The 27,326-nt window shown below is 35.8% G+C and overlaps 2 protein-coding genes across 2 annotated transcripts; both read left to right on the top strand.

Moving 5' to 3' along the window:
• Positions 1-10,705: 10,705 nt before the first annotated feature.
• LOC112855054 (olfactory receptor 4K13-like) lies at positions 10,706-11,663 on the top strand. The gene has a single exon (XM_025918595.2). It carries the CDS (start codon positions 10,707-10,709, stop codon positions 11,661-11,663), a length of 957 nt encoding a protein of 318 aa, XP_025774380.1. The 5' UTR covers position 10,706.
• Positions 11,664-26,377: 14,714 nt separating this feature from the next.
• On the top strand, positions 26,378-27,310 carry LOC112855008 (olfactory receptor 4L1). The gene has a single exon (XM_025918571.2). The coding sequence runs from the start codon at positions 26,381-26,383 to the stop codon at positions 27,308-27,310; it is 930 nt and encodes a 309-aa protein (XP_025774356.1). The 5' UTR covers positions 26,378-26,380.
• The last annotated feature ends 16 nt before the right edge of the window (positions 27,311-27,326 follow it).

Here is a 27,326-nt window from a genome sequence, read left to right on the forward strand (position 1 = left end):
GAAGTTATATAACCGGCCAAAGGAGTGGCACTTCCCCGAAACCGGGCGAAGGGAGTAGGAACCTTAAAGACATCAGGGTTTAAGTCCCAACTGAGTCCCAGGGAGTGGCAGGAGTCAGCGGAGAGGGACAAACTGCCTCGTTCAGGCCCACTGCACTGTGAGGACAGCCTGAACAGAACGGTTTGGGATAGCCGGTCCTTGGAGGAGAGACTAGGGTGTCACTTTTCTCCCTATCACCAACAAGGTATGGCTTCAGGGAATGAACAGCGGACCCACAGTGGAGGCGGGACCAGCCTACACCAAACACACCCCTCCTTGCCTGGTAACTGTGTATCTACTGGAGTAGGATTGACGCCAGTGCAAAAGACAGTCCCTCCTCGAGAACAGTGCTGCCATTGGTTCCAGGGCGCCCAGCGGTTTTGGATTTTCTGATTTAATTCTTGGACAATTCTTATTATATATATGCATATATATATGTATATATATATATATATATATACATATATATATACACGCATATATATTTATAAATATATACAAATATTTATATGTATATATATAAATATAATATATATGTGTGTGTGTGTGTGTGTGTGTGTGTGTGTGTGTATGTATACACAATTTTTTTCCTTTCCTCCTTATTTCTTCACTCCTCTGGTCTGGTTATTCTGGTTGTTGGTTTGTTTAACCAGACATATTTAATCTATTCTCTTTATACCTGTTCTGTATCTCCTTCTGTATTTTCCTCTCTCTCTCTCTCTCTCTCTCTCTCTCTCTCTCTGGATTAAGCTGTATGGTTTCTCTTCCTGGTCAATTTTCTTTTCTTTTCTTTTTCCTCACCCGGGTCACTTCTCTCTTTGTATGGGATAAGGCCTCTTCCATCAACACCACCTCCACCCTGTTGTTTGGTTGTTGCTGGTGTTTTGGGTTTTTGTTTTGTTTTGATTTTGTTTTTGTTTTTTCTTTGTTTTTTTTGTTTTCTTTTCCAGGGTTCCTTCAACAAACAAATCAAGGCACACCTGGTGTAGGGCCTGAAACATCATTACAAGTAGGAAGATAAAGCAACCAGACTCACAACAACAGACAGCTAGTAACACACTCTAACAAACACCTACTGAAAGGCCAGGCCCTAGACAATGTATGACCCCTCTTTAATACAGTAGTGCTCACAGGTGCACGACACATAACAAGTTTTTAAAACACATAAGGGACAGAAAACTAGCCAAAATGATGAAATGGAAGAACTCTTCTCAGAAGAAATTCCAGGAAGAAATGACAGCTAAAGAATTGATCAAAACAGATATAAACAATATAACTGAACAAAAATTTAGAATAATAGTCATAAGATTAATAGCTGGGCTTGAAAAAAGCATAGAAGACAAGAGTATATTGCTGCAGAGATCAAGGAACTAAAAAATAGTCATGATGAATTTAAAAATGCTGTAAATGAGGTGCAAAATAAACTAGAGGCAGAGACAGCAATGATTGAAGAGGCAGAGGGGAGAATAAGTGAAATAGAAGATAAAATTAGGGGATAAAGGAAGCTGAGAGGGATAAAAAAATTCTAGAACACGAGGGGAGAATTAGAGAACTAAGTGATTCAATGAAATGTAATAATACCCATATCATAGGCGTTCCAGAAGAAGAAGAGAGAGAGAAAGGGGCAGAAGGTGTGCTTGAACAAATCATAACTGAGAACTTCCCCAATTTGGGGAAGGAAATAGATTTTGAAATCCAGGAGGCACAGAAAACTCCCTTCAGATTTAATAGGAATCGATCTTCGTCTGCAGGACATATAATAGTGAAACTTGAAAAATACGAAGACAAAGAGAGAATTCTGAAAGCCGCTAGGGACAAACAGTTCTTAACCTACAAGGGTAGACACATAAGGGTAGTAGCAGACCTATCTACTGAAACTTGGCAGGCCAGAAGGAAGTGGCAGGAAATATTCAATGTGGTGATTAGGAAAAATATGCAGCCAACAATCCTTTATCCAGCAAGGCTGTCATTTATAATAGGAGAGAGGAAAGTTTTCCCAGACAAACAAAAACTGTAGCAGTTCATCACCACAAAACCAGCCTTACAAGAGATCCTAAGGGGGAATTCTGTGAGTGGAATATTATATGGCAGAGAACAAAAAGAACCAGAGACATCACTACAAGCATGAAACCTGCACATAACACAATAACTCTAAATCTATATCCTTATATTTGCATTTATTATTGATCCAATGGGATATATCAGTGGTTCACAACCAAGGGACATTTGGTAACATCGGGGGAACTTTTTGGGTGTCAGGGCTACTACTGGATGTAATGGATAGAGGCTATGAATGCAGCTACATATCATACAATGCTCAAGGCAATCTCCCACAAAAGAGAGTTATCAAGCCTAAAATGTCAATTGTGCCAAAACAATACCATACATTGTGAATATTACATTATTGTGATTTTCATATATTTTGAAAATAAGAGACTTGTTAGAAATACATATTTGAAATGTCTTCTCTAGTATATGCACCTTTTAGTTTTCTTTTTTTTTTTTTTTTTTTTTAGTTTTTATTTAAATTCCAGTTAGGTAATAACAGTGTAATATTAGTTTCAGGTGTAAAGTGATTCAACACTTCCATATATAACACTTGGTGTCCATCACGACAAATGTGCTCCTTAATCCCTATTGCCTATTTCACCCATCCCCCCATCCACCTCCACTCTGGTAACCACCAGTTTGTTCCCTGTAGTTAAAAGGTTTTCTTGGTGGGGCGCCTGGGTGGCTCAGTCAGTTAAGCATCCGACTTCAGCTTAGGTCATGATCTCATGGTTTGTGAGTTTGAGCCCTGCATTGGGCTCTGTGCTGACACTTCAGAGCTTGGAGCCTGCTTCAGATTCTGTGTCTCCCTCTCTCTCTCCCCTCCCCTGCTCATGCTCTGTCTCTCTCTGTCTCAAAAATAAATAAAACATTAAAAGGTTTTCTTGGTTTTCCTCTCTCTCCTGGCAAGTACTCATAAGCATTGGACAGTAGGAGGTAAACTGATACTTCACAACAGGAAATATTCAAAAAATTAATAACCATATGAAAAAATGTTCTACATTATGAACAACCAGGGAAATATAAGTTAAGCCACAGTGAGGATTATAATTTACCTAACAAAATTGCTAAAATTAAAAAGTCTTGACAATACCATAGTCTGGTAAGAATGTAGAACAACTAGACCTCTTCACATTGCCTGTGGAAGTGTAAATGGGTACAACCACATTGGAGTCCTCTGGTAGTTTCTAAAAGACATGCCTACCCTATTACCCAGTAATTCCACTCCAAGGTATGTATCCAAGAGAAATGAGTGGTTATGTCCATAAGAAATATACAAGAATGACTATAGCAGCGTTGGAAATAATACATAAGCCCCATTAATAAGTGTTATTTTCCTAAGTGTCTAAGCTACAAATGTATGAAGTAATCAATGAATGAAGTAATCAATTCAGAGATGACAACAATAAAGTATTTTGGGACACTATTGACCAAGCTGTTTACTGAAATATTAGCATGATTAGGCAAAATAGTTGGTTGCATAGGCCATTAGTTGACTTCATAAACACAGGCAGTCCAATGTGAGAAAGAAGAAATTAGTCAGCTGTTGTTTAACAAGGAAGAGATCAAGTAAACAATAGCAAATTGCTTTCATTTTAACCAGGAAGTATTCTGGCACAATGCAGTACCAATAGAGCTCACAAATCCAAGAGGAACTAATTATAGAGAAAAATTAAAAAGGTATCAGAGAGATGTGACTCTGAGGAATCAGCTATTTCTAATTAAATTGGTACTCTTCACCTTTATTCAGATGATAGGATTAAAGAAAGCTTTATGTGGCCATCAAAGTTTTATGAAGAGTTTTACATAATAAAGTGAAATATAATACAATGAATTTTATCTCTTATGTTTCTAAATTCTTCTTACTTTGGACTTTCAAAAAAATCAAACATTACATTTTAAAGAGACACACAGTTTGTATATCTGTGTCTATTCATGGGAACATGGTTATATCACTCAGTTGGTAATGGTTCTTTCTGTCTCTTTTTTATGGGGAAAATCTACACACTAAAGAGAGATACTGAATAATCTAGCTTGCCAAATGATGGCATTTAGTTCCCAAGGGAATTCATTTATAAGATGCAAGGTTTTCCCAGGGTCATTAATCGACATATTCCTCATTTGGTCTTCTGCAGTTTCAAAATAAAAGGGAGTTCTCCTTCATTAAAACGGGGACATAAAAAAAGGACATGGAAGGAAGTGGGGGCAAGTGAAAACCTCCAGAGCCTCAGTGACTTTCAGTCACAACTCCCAAAGCAATAAAAAGGTATGCATAAGAAACGTTAAAGATATCTCTATGTATGCATTTTATTAAATAAAGTTATTTATTTAAAAAATTTTGCAATTTCAAATGGAGAACATGTTTAATAAGAGTATTTGTGATCAATCGAGAAATATAGAAAAATATAATCAGGTATATAATTATAGCACCCAATGCAAAGCCCTGAAACACTTTGATGCGTATGACCTCAAGCTATATTTTACTGAAATTACACTCCCTTTTTCACATATTCAACCATTATATATATATTTTCTTAAACATTTCGTATTTGACCTTGGCTTATTTTTATAGAGGGTTCTTGAAATTTTCTGTATTGACTTACAAGAATTTGATATTAATGAAATAGAAACATTTGCCTATTTTTCTCCAGTTCAGCTTTTGTGTCTTAGAATTTTGCTTATGTTTTTTAAGTATGAGAGAGCTTATTCATTTCACTTAACTAACTTCTGTGGTTTCTATTGTTCATGATCCCAAGCCAATACTATAAAATACAACAAAGCATATAATTCACTTCTACATTGCTCTATATCCTTTATTGCTTGAACTATTATTTAAGTATTTAAAATATTTGGATTCATTTTTCTTTAAGACATTTTATTGAATTCATTTTTATGTAGCTCACCAGCCTATTTATTCCCAAGTTATTCCACCTTTATCCTAAACAGCATATTTTTAATATATGATTCTTTTACTAAAGTCTCAGGTTTTTCACATCCTTTTATTTATTCTATCTATTCTTAAGAAGGTAAAGTATCATTCCATTACTTTAGCTTTATAACGTATTTAAATGTCAATAGATGTGTCTCCCTTATTGTTCTCCTTTTCAAGAATTTTCCTAGGAATTCTTAGAGGACATATTAGAAAGGCTGAAGGGAAAAGACTGCAGAAGACATCTTCCCATCTTTCTTGGTAAAGTTGCTTTGTCAAAAGCAGATATGTGATTTAGAACGTGTTTGCAACCATGGCTGTCTGTAATAGATTGCCGAATCCATAAAATCAACCTTAGTGCTGCTGCACCTCTGAATGTTTTAGGTATTAGATGATAAACCAGCATAGCCTATCACCATCACAAGCAGCAAGTTATTTACACATTTTTTAAGTTCCCTTAGAGCTACATTAAGATAAATGATTTTCTGATTTGAAGTCCTTAGCTAAATACCAACTATATTTTAGTGAGCATTTATCCAGGGCTATAATCTAATTCAACTTTATTTTATTTTATAGAACTTGCCTTATAAAAATTAGAATCTGCATTAAGTCTATAAGCTAATATACCAGAAGTAAGCAAGCACTTCTGATACTTTAATGCATCCATGTTTCTCTGAGATTTGTATGAAATTTGTATATAGGTGCATAATGTTCCACAACGTGCTACAATAATCTACTCAAAATATAATGACATTTTAAAATTTAATAATATATCTAATACATTTTTCTATAAGACCACGTATAGATTTCCATTTTTTTAAGTTTATTATTTATTTTTGACAGAGAGAGCATGCAAGCAGGGGAAGTGGCAGAGACAGAAGGAGACAGAGAATCTCAAGCAGACTCCACACCTGCAGTGAGGAGCCTGATGTAGGGCTCCAACTCACAAACCGTGTGATTGTGACCTGAGTCTAAACCAAGAGTCGGACACTTAACTGACTGAAGAACCTAGATTTCTATTTTAAGTCATGCCATTAATGATGGGTATTGGAGGAGCTGTCCAATTTTAGGTTATTAAAGACAATAGGATAATGAACACTCATCCATTTTTCTTTGGAAACTTAACACTAAAAATCACAGAACTGAAGGTTCTTTTTAAAAATGTGGCAAAACTTGGGGCACCTGGGTGGCTCAGTTGGTTGGGCGTCCAACTTCGGCTCAGATCATGATCTCATAGTCCGTGAGTTTGAGCCCCACATCGGGCTCTGGGCTGACATGACAGCTCAGAGCCTGGATCTTGCTTCAGATTCTGCGTCTCCTTCTGTCTGCCCCTCCCCTGCTTGTACTCTGTGTCTCGCATTGTCTCAAAAATAAATAAACATTTAAAAAAATTTTTTTAAAGAATAAAAATGTGACAAAACTCAAATAAAAAATTTAGTACCAAATTTCTCCAAAAGAATATCATGCCAAAATACAAAAAGTGGTGTAAAGGAATTCTTAAACTCCCATTCGTTTGTTACTTTTACTTGCATTTCTTTAATTATCAATAAGGTCGAACACTTTTGTGTTTAAGGATATTTATAGTTCTACTTCTATGAATTGCCAATCCAGATGATTTCTCCACTTTTCCACTCTTTCTTTAACCTTTTCTTATTAATCAGGGCTAACAGCTCTTTGCCACATTTGTTGAAAATATATTCTCATCTCTTATTGTATGTTCACTTTTTTTTATTTTCACTCTCGGAAAGTCAGCTCTGATTCTAGTTTTTGCATCCTATCTAAAATGTTTTATCAGCTCCATGATGTTAAAATATTTACCTGTGTTTGCTTTTCATTTCATAGAAGTTATATTTTTAGGGAAATAAATCTTTAACATCTCTGAAATTTATTTTCAAATGAAAAATCAGTCTGGGAATCTGATCTCCAATCCCAGATTGCAAATTCGTTGCCTCATTAGCATTTGCTGAATATTTTCCTTACTTATCCCAAAATCTATTTCTGTTATATATTACAGTTACATATGAGTTTATATGTAGGTCTGAACAAGCCTTTCTGTTGTATTTTGCTTTTTCTTCCTGTGTTGGGTTCTCATTCTTTGAAATGCTGTAAGTCTATAATATTGCACAGTAAGTAGTGCATGAAGGTAAACACCACAATCTCACATGGCAGACTCACATGTTAAAAATGCAAGATTTCATAGGAAAACTTAATAAGTAAAAATCTGGCAAGGTTCCTCCTTCTTTCATTTAATGGAGAAGTGGACAGAGGCTGGGTCACTGTTGCATACAGCCTTGTAATGGGGCCTAGGAAGGTGATCTCACCTGCTCCCTCCTCTGTGTTTTAATCAGGCAAACCTGAGAACAAACTCAGGAGAAAAGATTAAAATGTCAAACGTCAGAAGGTAAGCAATACGAATTTTGAAGTTAGCTTTTCAGGAGAATATTATAAAGCCAACTGCTGGCATTTATTGATAGTGTGGAATTCTGACATCAGGAAGAGCTTCTTTTTCTAAAGAAGGGCCATCAGCACCAGTTAACTTCTTACAGTACAACCCTCCTGGCTTACCATTGAATAATTCTGTTTGCCTCTCCAGAAATGTCTTTTACTATATTGTTTGTTGCTGTCATCATCAAGTAGAGCTTTTCTACTATTTTCAGTTTCATTGGCTTAATTTTAGGTTTTTGAGCCAACATCAAACTCTATTATATAGCTCAAAGTAGTCCCTGACATATGATAGTATAAATCATCTAGCTGTGTTCTTCAAAATTGCCTTGGCTTGGGGCACCTGTGTGGCTCTGTCAGTTAAGTGTCTGACTTCAGCTCAGATCATGATCTCACCGTCTGTGAGTTCAAGCCCCACATCCGGCTCTGTGCTGACAGCTCCGAGCCTGGAGCCTGCTTCGGAATCTGTGTCTCCCTCTCTCTCTTACCCTCCCCCATTCATACTCTGTCTCTCTCTGTCTCAAAAGTAAATAAACATTAAAATTTTTTTTTTTTAAATTGCCTTGGCTCATCTTGGCCTTTTGTATTTCAATATACATTTCAGAATAAACTTGTGGATTTCCAAAACTCACCTTGGATTGACATAGGGACTATGTTGAATATACACATGAATTTAAAGATAATTGGCATAGGGGCACGTGGGTGGCTAAGTTGGTTAAGCATCTGACTCTGATGTCTGCTCAGGTCATGATCTCATGGTTTGTGAGTTCAAGCCCCACGTCTGCTCTGTGCTGGCAGTGTGGAGCCTGCTTGGGATTCTTTCTGCCTCTCTCTCTGCCCCTCCCTTGCTTGCACTCTCTCTCTCTCTCTCTCTCACTCTCAAAATAAATAAATATTAAAATTTTTTAAAATTAAGAATTGGCATATTTACAATTCATGAACCTAATATATCTTTTTATTAATGGGTATTTTGTTGTCAACTAAAATTATGTTGTCTACCTATCTCTTCAATATTGTTAATTAGAGTTTTCTAATACTGAACCATTTTTTAATTCCAACAAAAAATAGTAGTTGGAATGAGAGTTAACAAAATACCAAGATTTGTAGGGAAGTATCTGTGTAAATTTGTACAACCCTCTGTTGAGAATTTGACATTATTAGATTAGTTGAAAATGACCTAGTAATTCTACTTCTAGTTATTTAATCTTGAAAAAGTCTTTCACATGTAAATAAACATATAGATATACATTAATTGCACCATTTTTAAAAACTTAAGTGTAGTTGACACACAATATTACTTTAGTTTCAGGTGTGCAACATAGTGATTCCACAAATCTATACGTTATGCTAAGCTCACCTCAAGTGTAGCTACCATCTGTCACCATACAACCTTATTACAATCCCATTGACTATATTCCCTGTGCTGACCTTTTATTACCCTTGACTTATTCACTACATGACTGGGATCCTGTGCCTCCCACTCCCTTTCACCCATTTTGCTCATCCTCCCACTCCCTTCCCTCTGGCAACCATCAGCATGTTCTTTTATATGTGGAATCTAAAAACAAAACAAATGAAGAAACAAAAAGTAGAATCAGACCTATAAATACAAGCTGAGAACAAACTGATGGTTGTACCATTTAATAATAGTAATTCCTCAGTAAAAATAAAATTTTTATTCACAAAATGTTGTTATGATAGGATATCATTTTTTCATTTTTTAAGCCACACACAAAATTATAAAATACAAATATTTGTTAATTCTGAATAATAGTATGAATATCTTAATTATGTTTTTCTTATACTATCCAAATTCTTAAAAATTTCAAAATATTTAAAATATCAAAATATTTAAAACTAATTGTGTCTTTTTCTATGAATGAGGTCTCAGTCAGATATAAACTCTTTTGTGGGTTTTTTTTTTTCCCCACTTTTTTTCATTTTTTTCAGATGTCACATTTTTCTCAAGCCTCAAAAAAATTGTTCTGTTACTACTATCTTTTTGTAGATACCTATCATATATCTGCCTCGATACCTTGCTTCAAAAATTATGGCTGGCATTATTCATGTTTACATGGATGTCATCTAGAACCACATAGATGTATTCCCTACAGATCCCCTTTTGCTTATCAGAGCTCTACAATTATACCATCCATATATAAATGATATGGGTGTTATACTAAATCTGTTAGGACATTTAGCCACTTGACAGAGAAAATAAATTAAGTGAGGCAGTGCGAAGCCAGCAGCAAGCATCCATTTGTGCCATATCTAAGCACTGTACCTTCCAATCTACTCAATTCATAGGCCCAGAGGTAAAGTCAGAGTGCTTTGGAGAAGACCCACATATCTGAGGCTTTCTTCCACCTTACAGAAAAAAGAAGGTGAGAAGCCATCTCCATGTGGCCAACCATAGACTCAAATGTCTAAAACTCCTAGGGTTTATACTGCTGCTGCTCATCTGACTTTCAGCAACAGCTTGCGAACTGACTCTTAGATTCTCAATGTTCTATATTCCATCTACTTAATTTCATTGTTTTTAGTCCTGTCTCTCAGTTAGAAAACAGCTGGACTCTCCTTCACTGATATGCCCCTTACTATTATGCATTGTGGAAATAGATTTTGAGATGGAAGCATCCTCTTCTTTTCCTATGGAGACCAACAAATCTATACCAAATATTCTAAAAAGGAGGCAAAAAATCTCTAAATTCTCTCACCAACTCAGATACTCACTTTTCTTTTTTTTTTTTTTTTAATTTTTTTTTTCAACATTTATTTATTTTTGGGACAGAGAGAGACAGAGCATGAACGGGGGAGGGGCAGAGAGAGAGGGAGACAGAATCGGAAACAGGCTCCAAGCTCTGAGCCATCAGCCCAGAGCCCAACGCGGGGCTCGAACTCACGGACCGCGAGATCGTGACCTGGCTGAAGTCGGACGCCCAACCGACTGCGCCACCCAGGCGCCCCAAGATACTCACTTTTCTTAAGATCAGTGCAGATATGAGTTACGTATTGCTGGCTTCAATTTTCTTCAAACATCTTGGTTTATGGCAGAAACTCCTCGTAACCATTGCTAAGAAATTATATTTATTCTTTTTAAAAAATCTGGATTCAGTGTTGTTCAACACTTGATTTTTTTTGCACATTTCAGTAGATGATGGGAAGCAAAGTTAAGTGAATATGTATTATATCTCTCAATTTTAACTCATAGACTTTAATTCACTTTGTTTTTGCTTTTAGGTACCATATGCCAACAACCAAACAAATGGAGAAACAAAATCATTCCATGGTGTCTGAGTTTATTTTGCTGGGCCTCACAGAGTTTCGTGAGTTACAGCTTTGCTTATTTTTGTTTTTTTCCATTATCTATGTAGTCACTGTGTTAGGTAACCTCATGATTATCTTTGTAGTAAAACTGGACCCTCAATTACACTCTCCCATGTACTTCCTGCTGGCCAACCTCTCCTTTATTGATATGTCCCTGGCCTCCTTTGCTACTCCTAAAATGATCTGTAACCTAATTAGTGAATATAAGGCTATCTCCTATAAAGGCTGCATGGCCCAGATGTTCTTCCTTCACCTTTTAGGTGGAAGTGAGATGATGTTGCTTGTAGCCATGGCAATTGATAGATTCATTGCTATTTGCAAACCTCTCCATTACAAAAATGTCATGAACCATCATGTTTGCATTGGACTTGCACTTTTTTCCTGGACCACTGGTTTTGTACACACTATGAGCCAAATGGTGTTCACAATGACTTTACCATTCTGTGGTCCCAATGTTGTGGATAGTTTTTTTTGTGATCTGCCTCGGGTCATCAGACTTGCCTGCACTGACACTTACATCCTGGAGCTATTGGTCATTGCATTCAGTGGACTACTCGCTTTGTTCTGTTTCACCTTTCTGTTCATCTCCTATAGCATCATTCTAATTACCGTCCAGCGTCGCTCCTCCACCAGGTCTTCCAAGGCTTTGTCCACTCTCTCAACCCACATTATAGTGGTGGTGCTGTTCTTTGGACCTTGCATCTTTATCTACATATGGCCATTCAGCAAGATCTCCATAGATAAGATCCTTTCTGTGTTTTACACCATTTTTACTCCCCTTTTAAATCCAATCATCTACACATTCAGGAATAAAGACATGAGAAAAGCAATAAGAAAAATAAAGAAGAAGCATGTGAGTCCCAGATCGACCTTTTAACTGAAACATTACAATCATGAAATACATCATGGTCATTGTTGCCACCACCATCATCCGAAGACACTGAGGTATACGATTTTGTATGAAATATAAGCCACATCTTGAGAACTGGCAATCCTTCCCTACACAACATCTATATGCAATAAAACATCCTGAATTATGTATCCAAACACAAACCTTTCCAATATAATCCCATTCAGGTATGTTGTAATTTTCAGGTTTTTGAAAACTAAATGAGATTCGAAATAACTATTTATTGAGTTTTAACCACAGATGAGGCACTTAGCATGTATTTTCTCTTCACTTCACAATGATGAAAATAGGGCATATTATTATTCTCAGTGGAAAACTCAGCATTATAAAATTTAATGATTGTCACAGAAATTCCAAGTACTAGACCAAAAATCAGATCCAAACTCTAACTTCAAAATCTATGCTTTTATAATAGATTTTTATCTAAATTTTAATAACTTTCATAAATGTATTTCTTGTCCCCTCCTTCACATGTTCTCAATAAATAACTCCAACAAGGGCAAAAAAAAAAAAAAATTCCCATTGATCTGAAAATAAAAAGTCACCAGCCATTTCAGTGCCTCATACCTCTGATTTAATAGAAAAGCATATTAAGTTATCTGAAAACAGTGATCCCAATAATCAAGGTGTTAATCAACACTAAGATTAATATTCCTCAAAAGGGTAGGGAAGATAACGTATGAGACTCAAGTGATTCTCTGTGGTGTCTCATAATATTTTCATTTCAAGTAATAAAAGTAAATGAAAATGTTTTCCACATTGACTGCATCAATTTACATTCCCATCAACAGTGCACAAAGATAACATTCTATGGTGACAGTGACTACACTTATCCTGATGAACATTGAGTACTGTATAAAACTGCTGAATCAATTTATTGTACACATGAAACTAACATAATATTGCACATTTATTATATTTAAAGTAAATGCATATATTTTAAGTAAAATAAATGAGAATGACATAACCCAATAAAATTTTAAATTTGATACACTCCACCAAGTTAAGTATCATCATCATCAGACTTATTAGATGAAGAGAAAAGAAGAAAGCAATTGGCAGTATAAGAAGACAGCCGTGGATGACTGAGTCTCATGACCCATTAGTAATAAAATGATGATTGTAGAAATTAAGAATATTTTCCTCCTGAATTATGTATTAGGGTAACTGTGTGTTTATAAAGAAATTTCAAATTCCTTTTTTTCCTTTATTTTTCCTCACCAAGAAGATGCTGGTGATTAACTTTACCATTTAGTCTCTAGGCTATGGAATATTCCTATGGGATTATGACTAAACTAGGGGAAATCCCAAACAACACTGAGATGGATATAGGAAGCTATGAGAACTTCTAGCTTGCCATTTGGAGTAAAAGGGGAGAATGTCTTAATTTGTATGCAGGACAAATGAATCTTTCAGCTGAAGCAATTATTTTCTATTGGAAATTTAAATACAGGTGGAGTGGTGTGCATGGAGTCTAAGCAACAAAATGGGAAGATGATTCAGAATATTTCTCTGGTGACTCTCTGCCCCATATTAGCTTTTCTATAGTCCTCTCTCTTTAGTACATAGCCACAAGCCTGAAAATTACTTTTCCTGAACTCCCTTGCAAACTTATTTCTATCAGGTTCTATCAGTGGAAGACACTAACATGATGTTGGAAGGCAAGAAAAAGGCAGAAGCTTTACATTCTTCTGCTTTGGGCTCTGGCAGCAGCAATATCAGGAAACCATGGACTCCAGGAATACTTTGTGGGGCTCAGCAGCATCAGTAAGGTTGAAGGGTCCAAGACCCCTAAAGCTTCACCAAGTGCAAGTGCATATTCTTACTCAGTAATGGGATAGAGGTTCCAACATCAGTAATGGCAGCACCCTCCCAGCAGCATTTAGGGATTCTGGGTAATGTCTCTTCCTCTTTTGCTCATCCAGCTTTCAAGGTGGTAGTTGTTGTTTACACTTACCCACAGTAATATCATTTTCTCCTTTCTGCTCCTCATTTCTGAGCTGTGAAATTTTCATTTTCAACTTTCTGCTGAGCTGTTCCCTGGGTATCTCAAAGACATCTCAAGCCTAAAATGTAAACACCAAATTAATTACCTACCTTCCCAAAGCTGCTATTTTTCCTGCACTCCCTATGTGAAGTAATAAGATCACGTTCAGCTTAATGATTCAATCTAGAAGCAAATATTTACATCCTATTACATATAATTTGGTGCACTTAATGGTGTCACACATTCTTCTGAGGTTCTGTTGACTTTTCCACATTTTCTTTTTTACTATCTGTTCTTGAGATTGCATAATTGCTATAGATATATCTTCAACTTCACTGCTTCTTTCTTTGACTGCTCCTGTCTATGGGTCATCTCTCTAGTGATTTCTGCATTTGAGTTATTGTACTCTGCAACTCCAGAATCCCCATTAAAAATTTTTTCTATATCTTTTTTGATACCCTCTACTTGATGAGATATTGTCATACCTTCCGCTACTTCTTTAGACATGCTTTCCTTTAGTTCTCAGAATGTATTTATAATAGCTACTTTAAATTTTTTTTTTCTGAGAGATGCAATATCTGGGTCCCTGCAAAAGCATTTTTCTATTGATCTTTTATTTCATATATGGGGCATAATTGTGTTTTTCTTCACATGTCTCATCAGTTTTGCTTAAAATTGGACATTTTTTTATAATGTATCTTAGCAACTCTGGTTGCTGATCCCTCTTGTCTCCAATGTTGATGTTCTTGAAATTGTCTGATTGGTTGGGTGTCTAGTTCCTTGGCTGAAGGAACCCTGAAGTTTATTGCCCCTGCAGTGTGTTGCCTCTGATGATCCTGCTCAGGTTTTGTCCTTGTTTTTAACCTTGCAGCTTGGTTACCTTTGGGACATCATAAGCTACTTATTGGTCTGGTTTTGCCTAAGTCTCCTAGGCCAGGTAGAATGTTATCCTTTGCTAGTAGTCATGAGTGTGGCTTAGAGGCTGCTCTCACAGTTCAAAGAGATTATATTTTGCCCCACATTTAGTCAGGGACTAATAGCTGAATGCTCCCTCTCCAGTGTTTCCTGAGAGGTGCACAGACTTGGGCACTCACACCGTCTTCCAGATTAACAGGAATTTGTGTGACTTTTTTAAAAGCTTGGCTTCCTAGGAGTTGCCCTTGGTATGGTGTTGCTTATTTTTCAGACAATATTGGGTTAGAGGTTGTGCTCAACCTTCTTGTTTCACTGAAGTTTCCACCCTTTGTTAATAGATCTGTGTGTGGCTTACAGAATGTTTTCATTTCTGCTCCATACCTTTGTCTGAGTTCTCCTAAGTGGATGCAGCCATTGCATGTACACAGCCTCCTTTATCCCCATGGGTTGATTGTGATCCCAGTAGAGTTTCTCTTGTGTCTCTCACTTTGCTTCTATCCTTTAAACTTCTGTGTGCCATACAATGTGATTTGTTGATATCTGTATAGTGATGCTATGAGGGCCTTCTTAATTGCTCTTCACCAAGAGCTCCATTGTTTCTGACAATGAATTTTAAATGGAACTCTCCAAGCTCCATTCCACATAAAGCCATGCCTCCTCAGGTAGAGTTATGGAGCTCTTCATATTTATAGTATGCCTGTCCTTCTGTGCAGAACCTGAGTACCACTGCATAGGAGCTGAGGTCAGAGGCGGCAGCCTATTTCTCCCAGTGACATCCCTGCTGTATGAGCGGGCACTAGGGGAGCAAAGGTCCTGTTCATCTCAACTTGCCCCTTCTGCCATGAACTTCCACTCGAACTAAGTTGGAGGATAGGGATGCTGAGGGGGATCCCTAGTGTTCTTAGCCTGCCCTGTCTGGAGTAGAGTTGTGGTTGTTGTTGGTTATTAGTACTAGTAGTAGTAGTAGTAGTAGTAGTAATTACTATGATAAGAACACTTGACATGAGAAGCACCCTCGTGACACATTTTTAAGTGCATGATATAGTATTGTTACCCAGAGGTATACTGTTACACAGAAGATCTCCTGAAATAATTAATCTTACACAACTGAAACTAAATACCCATTGAACAGCAACTCCACATTTACTTCCTGCCCAAACTCTAGCAACCACCATTCTCTGTTTCATTGAGTTTGACTGCTTTGAATACCTTATGTAAGTGGAACCTCTGCCTTGTAAGTAGGTGTGGAATGGGGAAAGATAGCCTCTTCATTTCCTTGGTGCTCATCTAGAATAGAATTTCTTCAACACTTAAGTCCATACCCTTCCAAGGTAAAACCTGAGACCACAACCCTAGACTGGAAGCTGTGCAGAAAGGAAGAATTCCTATCTTCCTGACCATACGTTCCTAGAGCAGAGTATCCACAGTAGAGTAGAAAAGGGTTTCTAGAATATGGAGCTGGGGGGGGGGGGGGGGCGGCAGGGAAAGGAGACATGGGATACGGAGTGGCTTAAATGCTAGACTCACTGTTCTTAAAATTTAGTAGATTTTCTTAAATGATCATTTCTCTATTTTCTCTATGCCCTAGGACAATTTCTGGAGACTCCACATTATTTATTGTTCTCTGTAAGTTTCACTAGCAAAGTGTTTGTTTTCTTGCAGAGAGAGTCTACCAGCTTCTCTCCTTTTGTTAGAGAGAGAGTCCAACATTTTGCCAGTCCAAAAGTCCCTACCTCATTTGATTCTTATGTAGAAAATCTACAGACAATGTTATGGAACACACCACTTACCCTGTTCAATCTGTCATCAATCATGTATACTCTGTTACCAAAGTTTCATAATTCTACCTGACAACTTAATCAATACTTCTCCATCACCCTCCAAGGCCTTAGGTCAAACTTTCATCATTTTATACCTATAATATTAAAATAACACACTAATGGCCTCACAGTGCTACTATCATCACTCTGTGAAAACTCACTTCTCTTCAGTCTCTATTTTACCATTTTAGTAGATCCTCGTGAACTACAGAATATATTCAAAACTACTTTGATTGATTTTAAGGCCCTTAAAAGTTCTTATGCTAACCCAACTTTCTGTCCTCATCAAAAATTCTCCCCTCTTCATGACCCAAGCTATCATATACTTCAAACATACTTGCTATTTTCTGTTCATGTCAGAATATGTCAGAATAGTCTATGCTTCCATATCTCCCTACATATGATTATCTCTGCTAGATTGTTCTTGCTTCTTTGTGCAGCCAGTCAATACCTATCATTAAAGGCATAGTTGCCTCTTTGGGGATAGGTACCTCTTTTAGGAGAAATTTGCAAATTCCATAAAACAATGTGTGATTTATTGCATGCATATCATCACACTTAGCAATGGATTATTTGGGATCAGTATTGAATAATAAGATTCTGCAATCCTTGAGGACAGACAGGTTTCTGACATATAGTATGGACCCAGGAAAGTTGGAGACTTGCTGAATTCAATATCTATTTCAAGGCCTCATTTTAGTCACCTGAGAACTAGTTGCATATACAGAGTTTCCTTATTTCTTAGAGCAATAATCTATACTATAAATATTTATGCTTCTAAATAACAAATTTGGAGTTAGAATACCTATATTTTGTCCCCAGAATTTTCTTTAGAAGGAATCAAATGACACTATATTCAACACTAGAGAGTTGAAGGATATAAGAGAACAAAAAGCAAATTCACTCAATAAATCAACCAAAAGTAAGAAATTAAATTAAGGGTAGAAGTGAATGCTAAATACAAACTCTGCCAACAAGGAATATACAGTAAAGTAATAGAAATGAGAATATCAAACATTTGAGGACAGGGAAAGAATATGTCAAAAATCATAGAATTTTACCCTGGCCAATAATGTTGGGTGAGTATTTAATCAAGGAGTAAAGAATTATTAGCGTAGAAAATACAGGACCTAGAGAAGTATTAATTGGGTCAGAATACAGTGTTGAACCAAAAGAGAAGAGTTAATTAAGCAGTCATTAAAAGTTGTTTAAACCCATTGTCCCAAAGGAGAGTGAATACATTTTAAGCTGGCTGTAACCAGCCAGCAAAAAATAGGTATAGGGCAAAAAATGTGAACATCTACTTCTGTTTCTTTTAATTGGAAAAGATAACTAAGCTTTACCAGTATTTAATATTAAGATTTTTTTGGTAATCTGAATTAATCTGTATAATACCTGGTTACATTACATATAATATTTAAAGTTATCTGAAAACATGTGAGTTAACCTAAAGAAGAGACTTAGAGCAGTTATTTGCTTTGAACACCTTGCTATGTATTATAGCTTAGGTGTGCCAAAATAGAAGAAAGGGACACTTAAAGTTTATGTTATTTTATTTTAACTTAATTTTTTCTCCAAAACTTTATAAGGAGCTTAAATGGATTTATGCTAATTAGCCTTGCATTGAAGATAATTCTAATTTTAAAAATCACATAAATGGTGATACAATAATAGAGTTGACAATTTTACCCATAATATAAACTTTTGCCAACTAAATCACAAAGTAAGAGAACAACAAGCTATCAGAACTGATAATAAACTGGCTAGAAACATATAAATTATTAAGAAACATTATTTTGTAATACAGATTTACTTCCATTATAATAAACAATGAACTTGACAATGTATACTGTACCTTGATACATTAGCTAGTGATCACAATTAGCAAAAGACATATATAGATATATAAATCAATACATAAAACAAAATAAAACTCTATAATTTTTGCAGTATTATTACTTGCAGGATAATAAATAATTATTTTAAATTTCTCATTAAAGGCAATAAAAAGCGTTGTGGATGTTTCTTACTAATAGCAAAAGAACCAAAAACTCATTTCTGCCAGTATGAGCAGTACGACAATAAATAAAATGTATTCTTTATCAGTAAACAGTATCAAAGTGCATAGAAACTACTTTTAATGATTTGGAAACCTAATGATCTGTAATAGAATCAGTTATGTCCTACAGAAAGGAGTTTTGCTTTACACAAAAGTATCAGTGATTTTAAAAATTGTATATAAAAAACTCTCATGACTTTTAGTATGAATCCCATACTAAAAGCAACGTCTATGACAGAAATCTACATTAAGCCATGGGTTAAGTGGTGAATTTGACTGTAATTAAATGGACTATGACATAAGTGACACGGATATCAGTCAATTTGAAAGTTATTAATGACATCTTTTTTGGCAAGTAATTGCACCAATCTTTGAAGACTGCGGTGCAAAGTACACCAAGATCATCTATTATTATTAATTTTGTAAAAGAAATACCTTGTATAACAAGAATTTACTACAATATTTTATAGTAAAGGGACAATGTTATGAAACTATTTTGTGACGTATAGTTTTTGAAAATCTCATAGCAAATTACCTAAATACAAAAAGTAATTGAAATTTTAGTGAGCATAAAAAAAGTTATACTATCAATGTATAATGCCAATCGTTTTTTAATTTAAATTCAAGTTAGTTAACATACAGTGTAGTCTTGGCTTCAGGAATAGAACCCAGTGATTCATCTCTCACATATAAACCACCCTCCTTAATGCCCATCACCACTTTAGCATAACTATTTTAAAATTTCTACTTTCTGAATATATTAATATTGTACATATTATATGCTGTCAATAGTAAATTATAACATACAGAAATCTATTTTCATGTTGGGGATGTTATGCTCAGAAAAGTCTAGAGATTATTCATCTGAAAAATTACCCAAAGATGTTAGGAGGGTAGGAGGATAGACTGGAGTAGTATGAGGGAAAGCAAGTGTCCACTAATTCAAAGATGTCTACAATTCCTATAGCACAGCTAATCAACCAATACTCTCATGTCAATTGTAATCAAGCCAAAGCTCAGAGAGAACAACAGCATGTGGCAGGGCTGGAAATTAAGTGTAAACATCTCTCCTGGTCATGCTAGGGCAGCAGCCTCAGTGTCCTAACAATTCCCACTTGAAATTTGGATTCCCAGAGCTCCAACAAATCTGCCTCCAAGGTGATTCACATTTTTATAAAAGAACTAGAAGATAGTATATACATTCATAATATGGAGCATCACAGAGCGCGAAAAGCAGATTTTTAATTTTGAATAACCCCTTGAACACATTTTTCTTCATATTGTGCCTTTAGAGCAGGTAAGTGGAAATGTCATAGAGAGCTAATTCAATAGAGGGTTAATATACTGAAGATGGTATTTTAATTTTGTGTTGGCTGGAAGGAAAAGGCTGTGGCTTCTGAGACATCAAATGCTCTCTCACTGAGAGATTGTATTACTACTTCACAACAACCTATGACCAAGAGTTTCCATACAAATGTATAAAATATATGCTCTCAAAATGATACTAAAGAGTAAAACCTGGCAGTAGGTGTTCAGTGATTACCAATTTTGAGTGAAATTAAGAAAAGTAAATTGTGAGCACCCAGATAACTCATACTGTCTTTGAAAACAAGGCAATTGCTGGAAACTCAATTTTTTCATAGAAAAGGGGATATTTTTATTTTCATCATTTTAGGTACTGACAGACATGTAATAAGTACATTCTACTGAGAGCTGGAGAAGGAGCTGCCAAAGGAGAATTAATGACCAGAACTAATAGGTAGAAAATTTCTGAATAAAACTGACCATCAGCTTTATCTTATACAAATGAGATCTTAGGAAAAAGAAGTCCTTCTAAGATGTTCATACGCAAGCAAATGAAGGAAAATGTGAATAATTTAGGAAACTCATAGGAGTATTCTAAATAGTAGGAAAATATCAAGAAAACCACTTAACAAAAAGAGAATAGTGACTTTCCAAATATATAAGGCAGTCAAAAATATAAATTCAAATAGGGGACATTAAGAAATTTCAAAATTAAGGCATATCAGATCTGCAGTTATGTCATCGACTGCTCCATAGTGAACTATATTTGAATACAAGCAGCTGGATAGAACCAGAAAACTATTGAGAATTACTAATCTAACATAGTAAAGATACTTTTACTTAAGAATAAAAGCAAAAAATGTATAATAGTTTGAGTTTTATTGACCATAACTCATATAATATATTTACTTGTTTTAAATACACATTTCAACAATTATTGTTGTTTTCACATAGCTATGCAACCATCACCACAATCTTATTTTAGATCATTTCATCACCACAGAAAGAAAATTCATACCTGCTTACATGCACTCTCAGCTCAAGGTGACCACTTTGTAGTAATGTACTTTCTGTCTCTATAGATTTATGTTTACCAAACATTTCATATAATAAAATCATACGTGTGGCCTTTTGTGTCTTGCTTCTTTTACTTAGCATGTTTTTGAGGTCCTTCAGTACTTTAGCATAAGTATACATAATTTTTGAAAACATACAATTAGTCAAGATTGAAAATTTTATTTTTTCTTAAAGTGCCCATAATGAAAGGAGAAGGAAATATTTACATAAATCAATTATTTTTATATTAAGTAATATGTATTGTATACACATGAGCAAGAGCAGAAATGCTCATATCCAAATACTTAATAAAACAAGTCTTGGGTTGCTTCTTTCCTTTTGTTTAAATTTGTTTATTTATTTATTTATTTATTTATTTATTTATTTATTTATTTTTTAATTAAAAAAAATTTTTTTTTCAAACGTTTATTTATTTTTGGGACAGAGAGAGACAGAGCATGAACAGGGGAGGGGCAGAGAGAGAGGGAGACTCAGAATCGGAAACAGGCTCCAGGCTCTGAGCCATCAGCCCAGAGCCCGACGCGGGGCTCAAACTCACGGACCGCGAGATCGTGACCTGGCTGAAGTCGGACGCTTAACCGACTGCGCCACCCAGGCGCCCCAATTTGTTTATTTATTTTGAGAGAGAGTGAGTGGGGGAGGGACAGAGAGAGAGAGAGAATCCCAAGCAGACCCTGCACTGTCAGCACAGAGCCCAAACATGGGGCTCAAACCCACAAACCCTGAGATCATGACCTGAGCTTAAACTAAGAGTTGGATGCTTAACCAACTGAGCCACCCAGGGGCCTCTTGACTTGTTCCTTTCTTGATGGGTTTTTATATGGAAAATTCTCAGGATTGCAATCTTGGATTTACATGACTGATTCAGATTTAGCACACGCCATCTCTGTGCTCATGCTGTGCCTGGCCAGGAGCTTACACATACACCATGTCACCCATTCCACATCGCTTTAGGGTGGTCCTGAATCAAACACTTGAGAAATTTACTTAATTATGTGGATCTAGATTTTTATTTACTAAATAAGGTGTAGGGAATAAGTGATTACAAAGTTCCCTCCCAGCTCTGATATATAATTATTCTACCATCAATTTCCTCAAAAGCACCTCATAAATTGAGGAAAAGTTAACTATAATAAAATGTACAATTGCTTATTGAAGAGGAAGAAAATTTTCTTCACTAATAGAATCTCTCTCTAAACTACATAATTTATTTCTTTTCATTTATGTTGCCTTTATACATTTTTTTTTCTTTTTCTAGTCTTCAATTCTTAACTTTATTTAAGTAACTTTGCTTTTCACGAAATTCTAAAATAAATTCTCTTGTAAAAATGGGATCACTGGTTCAAAATACCTCTATCCTTTTCCCTTCAGTGGTTAAACCTACACAAAGCTATGAAACTGATGCCACAATTAAGAAGAAGAATTTCTGTTGGAAGATTGTAATTTCCCCTGGAGAGTCTCATTGGCTAGAAGTCTATACAAGTATCTGCAACAAAATGCAAAGTTCTCAACATAAGTGAAATGGGACTTGGCTCTTTATTTGACTTAAAAGGTAACTAGGCAAATAATACAGGGATACACAGGAAGACTATACTATAAATTGAAGAGAGATAGATGACAGAATATAATGGCCTCCTAGCAGCAGTCTGGGGTGATAACTGAAGAATGGTCAAGGAAAGGAATTCCAAGTCAAGTTCAGGAACTGGCTGAATGGAATCAGGGGAAGTGGACTATGTCAGATCTAAAGGCATAGGTTATGGAATCTTGCATTGGGCTCAGATTCTCTCCAGATAGGCTTTCTTTGAGATATAGAATATCAAACTTCAGTGAGACAGTATTTACTAAGGTTTAGTGTATGATGAAAAAGAAAGAGAAGAAAAACTACAAAATATAGGGAAGAGTAGTAATCGCAATATATGATTTAAGAAAGAACTCTTGTTCTCTCTTGACGACAGACAGTCACACTGAGTCTAACAGTAAGATCATCTGCACAGTAAGAGTGCTGAATGGACAAGCTATCTGAAGAACTGAAAGATATTATGTGCTAAGGTATGAGGGGTAGAGGGGGTTCCCCAGAGTGGTGAGGCTAGGATGAGAAAGACAGTCTCCTGCAGAACATAGAGAATAAGAATCAATGGACAAAAGGGGAGTAAACTCATGAAAAACATTTTTAAATGATCCTTAGGCAACATTCAGCTTTTCAGTTATAGAGCAAACCCACATTTTGAGGCTGCAATTACTTTTCTTGTCTTAGAACTTACATACTTCTTTATGTTGATAATTCATATTTTTATTATTATTATTATTACTGAGAATGAGATTAAATAGCCAATAAACACCATAACAAGTCAAGAGAGAAGTTGTGGAAGGAAGAAAAGGCCTTATAGTTTCACAACCTTAATGGCACTTCTTTCCGGCTTTTTGTTTTTTGTGGGTTTCTTGTTGTTGTTCTTTCAAGTTTTTTTAAATTCTAATTAGTTAACATTTAGTGTAATATTGGTTTCAGTAGTAGTGTTTAGTGATCACTTACATAAAACACCCAGTGCTCATCACAACAAGTACCCTCTTTAATGCTCATCACCCATTTAGACCATCTCCACCCACCTCCCTCCATCAACCTTCAGTTTCTTCTCTATTGTTAAGAGTCTCTTATGGTTTGCCTCCTCTCTCTTTCTCCTTTTTCCTCTTTTCCATATGTTCATCTATTTTGTGTCTTAAATTCAACATAAGAGTGAAATCAAATGGTATTTGTCATTCTCTGACTTACTTTGCTTAGCATAATACACTCTAGCTCCATAAGAAGAGGTATATTTATGTTAAGTACAGAACTAAAGAAATAGTTTTTAAAACTTGCTTGGGAAAGGAAGAAGATGAATAAGAGAAACAAATGCTGGGAAAGCTAACAACATAAATGAATGCCAGCTTTCCCTCTCAAATAAAATAAAAAGGCAAAATAAAGCTGTAATTTAGGATTTATTTGTATTAATTGCATTACACTTAAGAGTATTAATTTCAGGGGCGCCTGGGTGGCGCAGTCGGTTAAGCGTCCGACTTCAGCCAGGTCATGATCTCACGGTCCGTGAGTTCGAGCCCCACGTCGGGCTCTGGGCTGATGGCTCAGAGCCTGGAGCCTGTTTCCGATTCTGTGTCTCCCTCTCTCTCTGCCCTTCCCCCGTTCATGCTCTGTCTCTCTCTGTCCCAAAAATAAATAAACGTTGAAAAAAAAAATTAAAAAAAAAAAAGAGTATTAATTTCATATCCAGGTTTTTCTGTTGTCAGTGTACCATGGGGCATGAAATTCCATGTAGCAAAGGTATTCATCCCCAATTGTAACTGGCATATTCATTTCATCTGATAATCATCAAAACCAGTCATTTCTACAAAGTGCATATAACTATTAAAATTACTGTCATAAAGGTCTCCAAAGTAAAATTCCTGCTCACTCACCTGATAATCATGTAACACAGCCCTTCAAAGAGAGCATGGTGCATGGCTGTCCTCTGGGTGCTTGTCCAGACCCATAGTCATCGTTCAGCATCCACTCTGTGTCCTGGAGGTTGACCAACAAGAACATCATTTTCATCTTTATTTTCCCTAATTTGTATTCATTGTCCAGTTCTTAAAAATATATAAGGTAGGAAATAAATTGAGGGAAATAAGGTTGGATAATGGTGATAGGATATTTTGACAAGGGTCTGAGTAGAAAAGAAAACAAGGAGGACATTATAGGTCATTGGAGAAAAGAGAACAGACACTTCCTAAGCATCTTCATATCTGAATTCAGTCCCTTTCCTAAATGTACCACTCCTCCTACTCACTGTTCTTTATTCTCTTCTTCCTATAAATCCTCACATATTCTCTGAGCCTTGTTCTTCCCATGGGGATTATTTTTAATTTTTAAATGTTTTGAAGATAACAGCAACCAAACTTAAAGCTGTATCTAAAAGTGTCCTTGGGAATTGGTCTCCATTCATTTTTTTTAAGTTTATTTATTTATTTTGAGAGAAAGAGGGAGAGAGAACATGTGGGGGAGGGGCAGAGAGAGAATGGGAATGCCAAGCAAGCTCCACACTGTCAGCATGCAGCCCCATGTGGGGCTCGAACTCAGAAACCCTGAGATCATGACCTGAGTCGAAATCAAGAGTAGGATGCTTAATTGACTGAGCCACCCAGATGCCCCTGGTCTCCATTCTTTTAAAATTCTTACAATGTGTTACATCACCATGTACTAAATTAAGTGTTTTTTTATTTGGTTTACTGCTATTTTTAGCTTCATTATTATGTATCTTTAGATTGTCTCTAGACATAGGGCATTCATTCATTCTATAAGAAAACACAGTGTAATTAGCTGTAACACAGAAGGATTCCAACATACCTGCCGAATCATACCTCCTACGGAAACCACATGGAACATATGAATTCAATCAATACTTGACTAGACCATAAAAAATACATTCCTTTAACTTTGTAGGCAATATGTATATTGGTATGAGGTCAAATTCAGGCATCAGACTGACTGGGCTTGAATATCAGCTTTGACTTTGTTAGCTGAGTACCTGTAAGTCATTAAATATTTCTATGCCATAGTTTTCTTATATGCAGAATAAGAATAATCATAATATTCACCCCATGAGATTCTTTGAGCATTAAATGTGTTAATGTATGTGAAACACTTAGAACACAGTAATATTTAGCACATACTAATAGCTTAATAGTTATTATTTTTGATCACTCTAGATCCTATGAACAATGTCTAAAAGCTAAGTAAAGACAATTTAGTATGACATGGCACAACCAAAAACAAATCTGTATGTTAGAGTTGAATCATTTGACTAATTACCTCTTAACTACCAGTTACATACATTTACACAGAACATGTACACTTCTCACTATGAACAACAGTAATATGAGGAATTAGGAAAAGAAGTTCATAAAGATTTTCTTTCATGTATAAATTAGCCTCTAAGAGTGTGTGTGTGTGTGTGTGTGTGTGTGTGTGTGTGTGTGTACACTTTCTTCACTTATTTCAGAAATAAAGAATAACCTTAAAAAATGACTTCAGTGATACACGACAACACAATTTCCTCATCTTCTGAATTCTATATCCCTTATATATTGTTTTAACATAATCTCAAGAGGTGACAGAAAATTGTGATAATAAAAGGAAAAATAAATACTAATGTAACTACTTATCCAATTTTTGCAAGTGAGCAAATTAGTGGGTCAAGATCAACTGATAAGAGTATCATGTGATCAAATAAAACAATAGAAAATAAAACTTCCATTCTTACAAATTCTTTTTAATTGCTGCATAACTATGAGAATATTATTTCAGAATGATATAACCCATAAAATAATTTCAAATTATAGATAGTGATGCCTATATATTTAAGATTATGTGTTCTCATAATATGAATTATTATCATCAATTAGAAATAGGAAAACATCAGTGCTAATGTGGCTTTATTTTTTTTATTCTCTTTGTATAAAAGAACTTCTGGAGTCTTTCTGAATCAAGTAAATGGATCTTAAAAATGGATCTGTAGTGACTGAGTTTATTTTACTAGGATTTTCTGGACAATGGGAACTTCGGATTTTCTTCTTTGTAACATTCTCCTTAATCTACAGTGCTACTGTGTTGGGGAATGTTCTCATTATGGTCACAGTGACATTTAGTTCCACCCTTCATTCTCCCATGTACTTCCTCCTTGGAAACCTCTCTTTTTTGGACATGTGTCTCTCCACAGTCACCACACCCAAGATGATCACAGACTTACTCAGTGAACACAAGATCATCTCCATATGGGGCTGCATGACTCAGATGTTCTTTATGCACTTCTTTGGGGGTGCTGAGATGACTCTTTTGATAGCTATGGCCTTTGACAGATATGTAGCCATATGTAAACCCCTGCACTACAGGACAATCATGAGCCACAGGCTGCTGAGTGGGTTTATGATACTTTCATGGATAATTGGTTTTATACACACCATGAGCCAGATGGTATTAACAGTAAACTTGCCTTTCTGTGGTCCCAATGTCATAGACAATATATTTTGTGACCTTCCACTTGTGATTAAGCTTGCTTGTATGGAAACATATACCCTGGAATTATTTGTCATTGCTGATAGTGGGCTGCTCTCATTCATCTGTTTCATCCTCCTTCTTGTCTCTTACATTGTCATCCTGATCACCGTACAACAAAAATCATCAGGAGGCCTCTCCAAGGCACTGTCCACACTGTCTGCACACATGATTGTGGTCACTCTGTTCTTTGGACCTTGTATTTTTATCTATGCCTGGCCATTCAATAGCTTCTCAGGAAATAAAGTCCTTGCTGTATTTTACACTGTTTTCACACCCTTACTAAATCCTATTATTTATACACTGAGAAATCAGAAAATGAAAGAGGCCATGAGAAAATTACAGTTCCAAAATGTTATCTCCACATAGAACTCTTATAGAACTC

Source organism: Puma concolor, chromosome B3 (assembly GCF_028749965.1).
Source record: "Puma concolor isolate L17-30 chromosome B3, mPumCon1.1.hap2, whole genome shotgun sequence".
NCBI classification, from domain to species: domain Eukaryota; kingdom Metazoa; phylum Chordata; class Mammalia; order Carnivora; family Felidae; genus Puma; species Puma concolor.